Source organism: Populus nigra, chromosome 15 (assembly GCF_951802175.1).
Source record: "Populus nigra chromosome 15, ddPopNigr1.1, whole genome shotgun sequence".
Classification (NCBI taxonomy): Eukaryota; Viridiplantae; Streptophyta; class Magnoliopsida; order Malpighiales; family Salicaceae; genus Populus; species Populus nigra.
Window position 1 is genome coordinate 7,466,238 of NC_084866.1, and position 12,827 is coordinate 7,479,064.

The 12,827-nt window shown below is 35.0% G+C and overlaps 2 protein-coding genes across 2 annotated transcripts; both read left to right on the forward strand.

Moving 5' to 3' along the window:
* The first annotated feature begins 1,892 nt into the window (after window positions 1-1,892).
* Window positions 1,893-4,369, forward strand: LOC133673911 (vacuolar protein sorting-associated protein 2 homolog 1). The gene is made up of 5 exons (XM_062094843.1): window positions 1,893-2,101; window positions 2,188-2,318; window positions 2,435-2,539; window positions 3,650-3,910; window positions 4,010-4,369. Exons 1-5 carry the CDS (start codon window positions 2,065-2,067, stop codon window positions 4,145-4,147), a joined length of 672 nt encoding a protein of 223 aa, XP_061950827.1. The 5' UTR covers window positions 1,893-2,064; the 3' UTR covers window positions 4,148-4,369.
* Window positions 4,370-12,141: 7,772 nt separating this feature from the next.
* Window positions 12,142-12,794, forward strand: LOC133674727 (uncharacterized). The gene has a single exon (XM_062095934.1). The coding sequence runs from the start codon at window positions 12,247-12,249 to the stop codon at window positions 12,613-12,615; it is 369 nt and encodes a 122-aa protein (XP_061951918.1). The 5' UTR covers window positions 12,142-12,246; the 3' UTR covers window positions 12,616-12,794.
* Window positions 12,795-12,827: the final 33 nt, after the last annotated feature.

Consider the following 12,827-nt stretch of genomic DNA (forward strand, 5'->3'; position numbering starts at 1 on the left):
TTGATTTTCTTTTACAAGAAGTTTCTTTCATTGAGGAATAACTACTCAGTTCGACATTTTAAATATCTTATACCTCCATACAGTAGTGGTCCTAGCTTTTGATTATCATCTAAAAAATAATAAGGTTGCAAATCATTTAAAAAAATATATTTCTAGATTTTGTTTAAAACATCAAATATGCTTCTATCAATTAATGATTTGGACAAACCATCATCTTTATTATTTGTATTATATCATATATTAATTCCACAATCAATCCATTTGGATTTGTACTTAGTTTTGTAAGTAAAGGGAAACCTTCTGGTTTGGATATAAGACTATTTCATTTATAAGTTTTAGAATCATTTCAAGGAATTTTTTGGGATGACTTTTCTAGAGGTTGGTGACAATGCCATTTTAGGAGAATTAAAGTAAGTTTTATTAATTGCTTTAATTATAGCTTTAATTATTGCTTCTTCTTTTTTTTATTGCAAGTTGTTCCTTTCAAACTAGTTTATTGTTGAACTTCGCATTCAATTTAAGTTTTTCTATAATTGTTTGACATGAATTTATTGGTTTTCGCTATCATAAAATCTACACCCTTTTTCATGCATTAGGTTTTATGCATAATTTTTTTCACTTGCTTAAAAGAAACAAGTTTATATAGGTAACATATAAATTAAAGTATGTTAGGACACAATCATCGTATTTAATTAAAGTTGTAATTAATTAAGTCCACCAATCTATTGGCATTCATAAAACAAATAATAGCATTATAGGAAGGATGATTCTATGAACCAACCTGTATCACTATACCCATTTGAATTAAAAAAAGAAGAAAAGAAGAATATTAATCCCCCAAGTTGCCTTTAATAAAGAAAAATTATATAAAAAAATTATTATTAATGTTGTTCTTGTTTGACTTACATTGGTAAGAGAATGTTGGTTTACCTGCACCTTCGTCTTTGCAAGGCCTCCATCGGAATTCTATTAGACAAGGCAAAGCTATTTTTTTATTATCTAATTGATTAAGCCTCAATCTAATTCATATAATGAATCTATAAAATAATATAATGATTCTTTTCTCAATTTATAATTAAATAGTTATAAAACTCAATCACAAGAAGTTTAAACTTTATATTCTAGACAAGAGATTGCCAAATATAGCTGAAATTATATCGCATCTCGAATTAAGAGACCCAAAAATTATGTGAAAGAAATAAGAGACCCAAAAATTGTGTGAAAGAAAAAAACTATGGATTTGAAAGAAGAGAGATGATAAAGAAGAAAGTGAGCACAAACAAAATGGGTTGAGACTTAAGCTTTTGCTCGGTAATAGACTTCAATCGTTAAAGAATTTTTTTAAAAAAATTTATTTTAAAAAAATATTAAATTAATGTTTTATATATTTTTTTCATAATTTTAATATATTTATTTTAAAAAATTGGATATATCAAACTTAATCAAGGATTTTTTATCTTCATTTCTAAAAATATTTAGAAGCTTTTATGATAGCATTTAATTTTTGTTTCGAAACAAAAAAAAAATAAAAGCAATAAAAAACAAACATGTACAAAAAGACAATGATAAAGATATAAAATTATTTATTATAATTTTAAATTGAATTTTTTTTTTCAAAATAAAAAATATAAAAGAGAAAAATTTATTTGTCCGCTCTATTTCAATACATCCATCAATTACTTGGTACTAAGTTTAAAAAAGGTTTTTTTTTATCTTTTTACTAATTTTAATACATTAATATAGGAATATAAAAATAAACAAATAATAGAAGTCTACAAGAGAGCACGAGTGCGTGAGATGAACCGGTAGATTACAAAAGTCTAAAAGCATGAATGGGGCCTACCATGACAAGGAGACACGTGTAAAATCCGATGATTCTCTGATTATTAACAACTCCTCTAACCGCGTAAAAGAAAAGTAGGGTGGAGGGAAGAATTTCGGACGACGAATACCTCTTCAAGGCAATCTATCAATCTCCCTTCAGACAAAGACTCTGCCGGATCCGATCTATCAGTTTAAGCTCCGGGCGGCCTCCTCTTCTCCGATCCCAATATATACATCGACATGAGTTTCCTCTTCGGCAAGAAAAAAACTCCCGCAGGTATTTATTTATTTTTCATGTTGATTAAGGATGAATTTGAAATTTTATTGGATGCTAATTTGGTTATTGATTCTTGTGAAATTCAGAACTTCTGCGGGAAAATAAGAGAATGTTGGACAAATCTATTAGAGAGATAGAGAGGGAGAGACAAGGTCTACAGACGCAAGAAAAGAAACTAATCGCTGAGATCAAGAAAAGTGCTAAGCAAGGGCAGATGGTGGGTCAGCTGCTATTTAATTCATTTGTTTTTTTAAGAATTTAAAGCTGGATTTTTTGTTCTTTTTTAAATTCATGTGGTTAATTTTAATTTTAATTTTTTGACACTGCTTGCAGGGAGCGGTGAAAGTAATGGCCAAGGACCTTATTAGGACTAGGCATCAAATAGAGAAATTCTATAAGCTCAAGTCACAGCTTCAGGGTGTATCTCTTAGAATTCAGGTATCTCTTGCTTGCTACTACTTCTTGTCTATGTTTGATGCGTTCCCTGATGCTGATGACTTTCCCTTTACTTTTTTATTTCTTAAAAAATATCTGTATCATATATGTATATATATTGAAAATATTTAGTGTTTTGCTTCGCTTACTCTGTGTATTGTAGCAAAACAACATGCATAATTTAATGTTTGTTCTTTTCGGGGGAGGGAGGAATTTTGAAAAGTGACTTGACTGATTTTAAAATCCAAGCAGGTTTTCTTTTCTCACTGTAATTAATTCCCTTCGAATCGTCACCAAAACGTGAACTATGGTTTTCGTGTGCAAGATCATCACAAAACCGAAAGACCAAGAGCATTGGCCCATGTTTTGTTGAAAAAAACTATAACTGCTTGTTTCGTGGCCGAAAATATATTGCTGACAGTTAATAATACATACTGAGTTTTTGTTTGGCTGGCATGCTAGAAATCTTGGAATCTTTGCCACATAGCTATTTTCATGTAGAACAAAGAGACTGACAGAACAAAGAATGGCTTGAATACACAGAAGCCTCTAGGCTATGCCGCTGCATTTTTTAATCCAGAATGAAGTACCTTTTGAATAACAGGAGAAGAAAAAAAAATTCAGAACTTGATATCTCATTTCATCAGACAGGCTTCCTGAGTTCCTGAAGTCATAGATTACATCTGCTTATATATAAGCATGGTAAAACTCTGGAGAGGCTAATCAGAATAGGAGATAGGATTTTAACAAAATAAATTGCCAAGAATCCTAGTTATAAAATGACATCAAATGTTGCCAGAGTTTTATATATAGGCAAGGCTTTTCTATCGAAAATATTCATTTTTTTCCATGCTGCATTGCATTTCAGTTCATTTTGTTTGGTTTTGAGATTGCAAAATATTTAAGATGGGGAGACATGTAAATTTTGATTCTGATTGAAGTTCAAATTTTGAGGTGTTCTTTTTCTTTCCCTCATTTGTGTCTCTAGGGTTTTCAGTGTTGTTGATTTTACAATTTTATTGAACCCTTTTGTTTCGTAAAAAATGTAAATGCATCAAAGTTGGTCATATTGCTTGATGATATTAAGATATGGATGTTTTGAATAAATTTCAGACACTGAAATCGACGCAAGCAATGGGAGAGGCGATGAAAGGTGTAACAAAAGCGATGGGCCAGATGAATAGGCAGATGAACTTGCCATCATTGCAGAAAATTATGCAAGAATTTGAGAGGCAGAATGAAAAGATGGAAATGGTGACTGAGGTGATGGGTGATGCCATTGATGATGCCTTGGAAGGGGATGAGGAAGAGGAAGAAACTGAAGACCTAGTGAACCAAGTTCTTGATGAGATTGGAATTGACGTCAATCAGGAGGTAATATAGTCATTTCAACTTTTACTTTTCCATGCATGCTGGCTAAGTGATTGAGGTTTGAATTGATCATTAATCTATATACAACAATTGTTCTTGCAGCTTGTAAATGCACCATCATCTGCTGTTGCTGCCCCTGCTGCAAAAGGTAAGGTTGCACAAGTGGAAACGACAGGGAATGAAGACGGTGGAATAGACAGTGACTTGCAGGCAAGGCTAGACAATCTGAGAAGAATGTGATAGCGGAATAGACAGTGACATGCAGGCAAGGGTCGACAATCTGAGAAGAATGTGATCTCTTTCCTATTACTCATGTAAAATAATGATTTTAGCTTTATTGTTAAAAGCGAGAATGCCTTGGGGCCGTGTAATGTAATATCTATGAACACTCTGCCAGGAGTTGTTTACTTTTGGTTTGGTGACAGTTGTAGATTTTAATAAACAAAAAGTTCTGATGATGAATTCATATTGTAAATGCCAGAGATTTTGTGTATGAAGATTGGTGCCATGGAAGTGCAAAGATATCAATGCATGACAAAAATTACATGAAGTTAAAAGAAAGATATATATATATATATATATATATATATATATATATATATATCCACGAAAACTTCTGAGTAACCATTACAATCAATAGTTAATTGTGTCTTTCTTTTCTTTTATGTTGGATATTCATCTTTTTTCTTTCTTTCTTTGATTCCAAACAATATTTCTTGGTTTCCCCGAGTGTTAATTTTATAAAATCAAATTATAATTATAATTGTGGTTAAAAAAAGCAGTCAAAATAATACTCCATTTGATGTTAAAATAAAATTGAATGGTCAATTTGATATTTTGGAGAAGGTCAATCACACCACCTCATAAAAAGACCTCATATTAAAACGATTCTAATAACACCAAAGAAGATCGTTGTTGAATCTTGGAAGAAGTCATACACGCCACCACGATACAGTTGCTTTCTTAACATGTTGGCCCGTGTTTTAAATACACCAGCCACTTCTCCACTTTAATCCCTGTTTCGGCAAAATAATAATATTATTAATAATAAATATTTGTTTCAATTTCAAATTTAGTATCTAAAGATTCAAATATTTCAAATCAATAAAATTGTATTTTATTTTGACAAATCGAGTATTAACCAAATCTTGAATTTTTTTCTTGGCACCATGAGAACCCAAAATCAAGCTAAAGAAATAAAAAAATCATCAAGTCCAATCTTACATCAATAATATATGAAATAATTAAATTAAAAAAAATTGAAAATTTTGTCTTTGATTTGACGAGAAGAAAAAAAAGCTAAATATTTGCTTTGGTTTAAATTTAACCCCTAAAGTTTTTATTGTTTTAAATAATTAAAATTAAATTTTATTAAATTAAATTAAACATTGAATTTTTTTTCAAGACACCACATAAACCCAAAATTAAGCCTAAACACATTTGGTATTTGCCCTGACCTGCGTCTACGTGGTGTGCACCACTTGATGATTGATTATAAGATTGTAAATAGCTAGCGCTATAGCAGCTGTGCCACCATCTGGAAGGCCATAACTTTGGCAGGTTAGACTTTTGTGGATAGGAGGTGGTGGCGGCGACTAGAACAAAGGGCCTAAAACGACTAATCGAGAGAGATTTCTAATTTTCTGTCGTTTTCTATTAACTATAACTAAAAATTGATTACTGAAATTCATTATTGTCTTAGGTGAGTTACTATGCACTTTGAATGAATTTATTATAGATTGCACTGTGAGTAAATTTACTATGAATTACAATATTTTACACTATAGTGCGGATACTGTAGACTGTGATGCTTTTACTATGAGCTACATTGTTTGATGGGAGCATGTGGTGAGGCTGCAGTCTGTAGGATCCAAGCGTCACGCTGGAGGCGTGCATACTGGGGCTGTAGACACCTGACACTTGGCTGTCAGGTCTGGACGCTGGGCAGGCCACGCCCTAGGCTGCAATCACCTGGCGCTCAGTTTGCCCAGCCTTGAGTGCTTGGGCCACCTACATGTGTGCTAGGCAGACCCAGCGCACACGTGGTGCTTGGGTTGACGCCTGTGTGAGAAATATTATTACTTTTATTATAATTAATGAAATTTATAAAATGATTAATAAATTTGAAAGAAAATTATTATACAATATACTAAAAGGGCTAAGTGTCCCTCTTACTGTTTACTCAGAATCAAAGCATTGTGGATTGGAGTAGTGTAATGGCAACCCATGTTGGATGTTGGGCGCGGCCAGACCCAACCTCATTTTGGGTCTGACCGCGCCCAACGCCAGGTTGGGCCTAGACGCATCCGTGTCCAATCCCATGTTGGGACTGCACGCGACCGCACCCAACTCCAGGTTGGGCCTGGACCCGTTTGTGCCCCACCTCAAGTTGGGTTTGGACACAACCGTGCCCAACCACATGTTGGACTTGGACGCGCCCGTGCCCACCCCACATTGGGCTAACGCGACTGCACCCGATCAGATGTTGGACTTGGACGCATTCATGCCCCACCCCATGTTGGATCTGTAGGCGGCCCTACCCAACCCCACGTTGGCTTTGGACACGTCCCCGCCTAACCCCATGTTGGGTCTGGACGCAACCGCGTCCAATGCCATGTTGGACCTAGACGCGTCCATGCCCAACCCCATATTGGGCTGGATGAGACCGCGTCCACCTCCATGTTGGACGTTGACGCGTCCCCGCTTAACCCCACATTGGGCTGGACACGACCGCGCTCAACGCCAGGTTGGGCCTGGAGGTGACCGCGCCCAACTCCAGGTTGGCCTGGACCCATCCGCGCCCCACCCCATGTTGAGTCTTGACGCGACCACACCCAACCCCACGTTGGGTGTGGACACGTCCCCAACCAACCCCATATTGGGTGTGGAGGCGTCCCCGGCCAACCTCATATTGGGTATGGCCGCAACCGCGCCCAACCCCATATTGGGTTTAGACTCGACCGCGTCCACCTCCATGTTGGAACTTGACGTGTCCCCGCCCAACCCTACATTGGGTCTGGATGTCATCGTGTCCACCACAATGTTGGACCTGGACGTGTCCTCGCCTAACCCAACGTTGGGATTGGACGCGTCCATAGCGAACCCCACGTTGGGTCTGGGCGCGGTTGGACCTGAACGCGTCCCTGCCCAACCCCACGTTGGGTCTGGATGCGACCGCATCCAACACCATGTTGGAGCTGGACGCAACCGCGGCCAACTCCATGTTATTATTTTTATAATAATTAATATTATTAATAAAATAATTACTAGATTAGAAAAAAAAATATTATTAATATTGAAAGCAACAATAGATTTGAATTGAAAGGTAAAAATTAAAATTACTACGTGGTGACACGTGGGGCTTGGGCTGGCTGCCTGAGTGCTGAGTAGACCAAGCACACACGTGGCGCTTTGGCTGGTTGCTTGTGTGATGGGCAAACCAAGCGCACACGTGGCGCTTTGGCTGCTTGCCTATATGCTGGGTTGTCCATGCGCACACGATACGCGTTGGCTTGCGGTGGCGAGTGCCAACTATTATTATTTTTATTATAATTCTAAATATTCATCTAAAAATATTATTATTTATGTTAGAAATATTTTTATTTATCTTATAAATATTATTTTTTATATAGTTAAAATTATTAAAATTAAAAATAGTTTATGTGTATTATAAATATTATTTTTTTATTATAATTACAACTATTAAAATTTAAAATAGTATTATCAATATCATAAATATTATTATTATAAAAAAAAACATTAATAGATTTGATTAGGATGGTAGAATTACAAATTATTATTAGTGTTATTATTATCATTAGTAAATTGAAAAAAAAATTATTAATACCATAAAAAAGAAACCATACATTTTTAAAAAAATAATTAAAAATAGGATCCAAAATAGCCTTGGATCCTGTCCAGGGCAGGACCCAAATAGCCATGCATCCAGGTTGGGCAACACTCAAAATAACCTTGAGTCCATCCATATGCAGGACCCAAGGCTAGCCTTGGATCCTAGTCGGGTAGGACCCAAAATAACCTTAGGTCTTAGCCGCGAAAAGATCCAAATATTCTTGGGTCCTGCTGGTGCACGACCCAAATAGGCTTGGGTCCTGACTGCAGGACCCAAATAAGCTTGGGTCCTCGCACGGGTACTATAGACTTGGAGTGCTTTCACTGTGGACGGTACTGTTTGGTAAGGGCATGTGGTGAGTAGGCTGCAGCACCCAAAATAATCTTGGGTCATTGGTAGTGCAAGATCCAAAATAGATTTGGATCCTGCTAGTGCAAGACCCAAAATAGTGATGGGTCCTTCTAGCATCAGGACCCAGATTTTTAATAAAAATAAAAAGTGAGTCCGCGGCGTAACGCGAGCCACCTAACTAGTTACAGTCTATTTGTAATCATTCAATTCAATTTAGATAGTTAAATGATTTTTTTTTTTAGACTCTCATAAAATTATGATTTAAATTTCAAATGAAATTTAATTTATAAAAAATATTCAAAAATAAATCAAAGGGATGCTTTTATTTGCTACACTAATCTCTTACAGAGTTTTTAACAAATATATTTTTTTAAATCTTTTTCAACAAATATTTAATAAACAATTAATATAAGATAGTTCTATTTATATCTTCTTTAAAATGCTTTTATTTTATATCATTTAAAAAAATATATGGGTTCTTGTAACAAAGAAAATTATGTAACAAAAATGATTTATAAATTAAAGCTAAAATAGTAAAGTTTGCTAATTCCATTTATTTTTATAGGTATTCCATACATTATAATTGAATTCAATAACATGATTTAATATTTTATATCAAATATAAGAATTATAATAGATTATTTAATTCAAATGTATTTATAAATTGAATTTAATTTATCTTGTTATATAACTAGCAAAGTACAACACATCTTTTATTAGTTGTCAATGTTACTGAAAAACTGGTTCCAATATTTTGGACTAAAAAATCCATGTCCTAGCCCTTTTCACCCAAAAACACAACTAAAAAACATCACATTAACATCTCAATGGGTTTAATTTGACAAGAAAAATTTAATAATGATAGATTTTTTATATAAACATGCCTGAAAAAGAAGACTGGGTTTTTTTTGTGTTCTAGAGTGTTTTAAGGTTAACATGTGGTTTATGAAGATTTTTATGATATTTTAGAGGTGATTTTAGATGAAAATCAATTCAAATATGAGTTTTTGATCCAAAAAGTCATCCTCTCGATTTTATTACCACCATAATGGTAGTCGTAATCTAGATCGTCACCTAGCAGATGATGTGTCATTTATTACAACAAGCATCTTGTCATCTATTACTTAAAAAAAAAAATAAGTGGAGAAAACAAATCTTTCATCCATTTACAAAACAAAAAAATATATAGCCTAAGCGCGTCGGCGACCTAGGCTTACACACCTAGCCTAACCTCTCTATATAGTTATTTTTCTTTTTTTCTAATTTTATCCACTTTCATCCTTCAATATTTAATTAATTTTGAATTGATTTTTATAATTTTTTTAATCGTATAATCAAATAAAAAATATTATTGAAAAAAATATATAACCCTAGGCCTGCCTCGAGCCTATATGCCTAGGCACGATGGCCCACCTAGGTTCGCGCGCTAGAATTTTTTTTCCAAAATTTTTTTAATTTTATTTTTAAACATTAGGTTTTGTTGAGTTTTTAATTGGGTTTTCTTTTTCAATTTTATTATTTAAAGTTTAGTTAATTTTGAATTCATCTTTATATTTTTATTCTTATATTTTTTTAAAAAATATTATTGAATTAGTAAAGTTTATAACTTAAGCCACAAATTTAATGAATTAATTTAGATTAATTTAATATTTTTTATTTAAATTTAACCCATTAAACCAAGTTGGATTACCATTGCAAACATATATTTGTTTTGTGTTAAATAAAAATTGGTAAAACATGCTATCGTAGCACTAGAAGTAACCTAGTGCACAAATAATTAAATTGTCATGGGCAACCATTTAGGTGATGGTCTAGTGGTAACAGTTTATGATCAAGAGGTTTGCTCCCTCTGTGGTTTCAGGTTCGAGCCCTGTGGTTGCTTATATGATGGCCACTGGAGGCTTATATGGTCGTTAACTTCAGGGCCCGTGAGATTAGTCGAGGCGCGCGCAAGCTAGCCCGGACACCCACGTTAAACTAAAAAAAAAATTAAATTGTCATGGGCTCTTTTTATTTGGAAACTCGTGTAAATTGTGTTCTTCTAGATTTAAAAAAAGTTGTTAAAAATTATTTTATATATATTTTTAAATTGTTAAGATATATTGATATTTAAAATAATTTTAAAAAATAAAAAAAATTATTTTAATATATTTTTAAATAAAAAACACTTTAAATCTTATTATCAAAAACTAATGTGAAAAAAAAGGTGTTTCCACTAAAAACCATAGTTATTAAACCCAGACCGGTCCAACGGGTTGACTCACTGGCTGGACCGGCCCGAGTTTATCAAAAAACCGGTCGGTGCAATGACCCGGCAAAATCCTGCTGACCCGGCGGGTCGACTTATAACCTGGACGACTTGGGTAAACTCGGACAAGACTAGGTGTTTTGGAGTTGGGTCTGCTTAAGTCTTTTTTGCAACTCGATCTGGGTTTAGAGATCTTAAGGGTTGGCGTTGGGTTCCATTTCTTCCTTCTAGCCCTAACGATTGATGACTGTAACTTGAAAGAAATTGAAGGTTAATTGGGGCGTGGAAGGAGATGTAAGAAAACTTCAAGCAAGATAACTAAAAATGGCTCAGAAATGGCTGGTAGGAGGACTGCAATTGGAACGTGAGCCTCAGGGAAGGCAAAAAAGAATAGATTAGATATTCGAAGGGAATCCTCCCCTGCTCCTCAGACAGATCATATAAGTGATTGTATAAATCATCCAAGAGGGTACGATCCATTTCATTATCCAGTCCCATCCAATCGAGGAGCTGGTCAGCTATTTTGTTTTTCCTTTTGACGACTCCGATTTGAAGAAACAAAAAAAGCTCTTCACTCACCCGTTTCTTCTTTATTAGCAGGTCTTGGTCGTCGAGTGGGGGGGAACCAAACTCATAGTTTCACGAGCGAGAGAGAGAGAGGCAACAGGTAACAGTACCACAAGCTTTATTACCATCAAGTCTTTAACATCTCTTTTTCTCTCTCTAGCTAATGTTTTCAAGCATGTAGACACCACAAGAATTTACAAGGGAAAGATGTAAAAGAGAGAGAGTTTGTGTGATGTTTTTAAGCTCTAGAGCATGTCAAGGAGCAAGGACTGTACTTCTGGAATTCCAACAGGTTGTGTTCATCCCTACACAAAACAGATGGTTCAAAAAAAAGAGATAACTTGGTTGCTTGTGATGAAGCTAGAGAGGGTAGATAAACTTTGTGAGGAGATGATGATGAGATTAAAAGCCCTTTCTCTACACAAAACAACCGACAACATGACTGCCACATTGGTCCCATTTCATCGCCTTCTTTTTCCATTTCTTATCTTTAACTAAACCTGACCCTTAAATAACCCGGGTTTTATAGGTTGATTCATAAAACCTGGGATCTGGTTTTTTAGTCGAGTCAATCCCCAGATCGAGTTTAATAACTCTGCTGAAAACAGTATAAACAAATCTGAAGAAGTTATTGGAAGGGCCCAACAGCTGTTTGATAAGTGATATCCAGATGATGCAGGGCACTGTTTGGTGCTCCGGTTAAACTATTGTTTTGTTATTTTTTATTTTTTAATTTTATTTTTTTTAATTTTTTTCATATACTGGTATGGAAAATAAATTTAAAAAAATAAAAAAATACTATTAAAAAAAATTTTAATTAAAAACCTCATCGAAAACAATATTTAATAGAGTTCTTAACACCCTTTAAATACCAACGAGTGGATTGTTGAGTTAAAAATAGGTATTTGAAAATCATGATTTTAAAAACTTATTACACTTACAAAATCCGTTCGAAATTTGATATTTATTTTTAAATTATAATTTTATATGCAAACAATGATTTTGAAAATGCAACCCCGAACAAAACTTAAGTAGAGATAGTTGCCCTTCCAAATTTCAAACTTGATGGTGATTGGGCGGCCCAAATCAGATAACCTTATCCACCAGTTACTAACTGAGAAGCTGCCACGTAGGAAAGAGAATCAAGATGACAAGTCCACCTGATATCTCAAATTTCCTCCTCTCATTGGACCTCTTCCCTCCGCCTTGTAAAACAAGCCCCCATAACAATAACACCATCCCCCAGTTTTAAAAGGTGAATTCACCAAAAGAAAGCTTCTTGTTGAGTAGAGAGAGCAGACGCCAAGATTAAAGAAAGAAATGGCTTCAACTTCAGCTGTTTCAATGGCCATGCCATTAACTCATGCGAGCCGAAAGGCGGCCCCAACCTCCGAGGCTTTCTTCAAGCCACTCCCAGTGAGGCCATCTAAGGCTATTGCGGCGGCATCAAGATGCAATGGTAGGTTTCAAGTCAAGGCTTCATTGAAGGAGAAGGTAGTCACTGGATTGACAGCAGGTGCACTCACGGTTTCCATGGTGATTCCAGACGTAGCCGAAGCTGCTGGGCCTGGGGTTTCTCCGTCTCTCAATAACTTCTTGCTCAGCATTGTGGCTGGTGGAGTTGTGCTTGTTGCCATTGCCGGTGCAGTGGTAGGAGTCTCCAATTTCGACCCGGTCAGGCGGAGTTAAGAGATGTATAATCCTGAGATGTCATAAATCTGTGTTTCAATGAAGATCTGCGTCTTTTGTGTGTTTTCTGTGACTCGCCCTTAGACGTAACTTGGTCCAAAACTAGTGAATTCTAAAAATTAATTTTCCTGTCTTGGTGCAATTTAACAGAAATAAAAGAGTTCCATTTTTATGGCTCATCAGCTCTCATTTTTCAGAATGAGAGATCACAG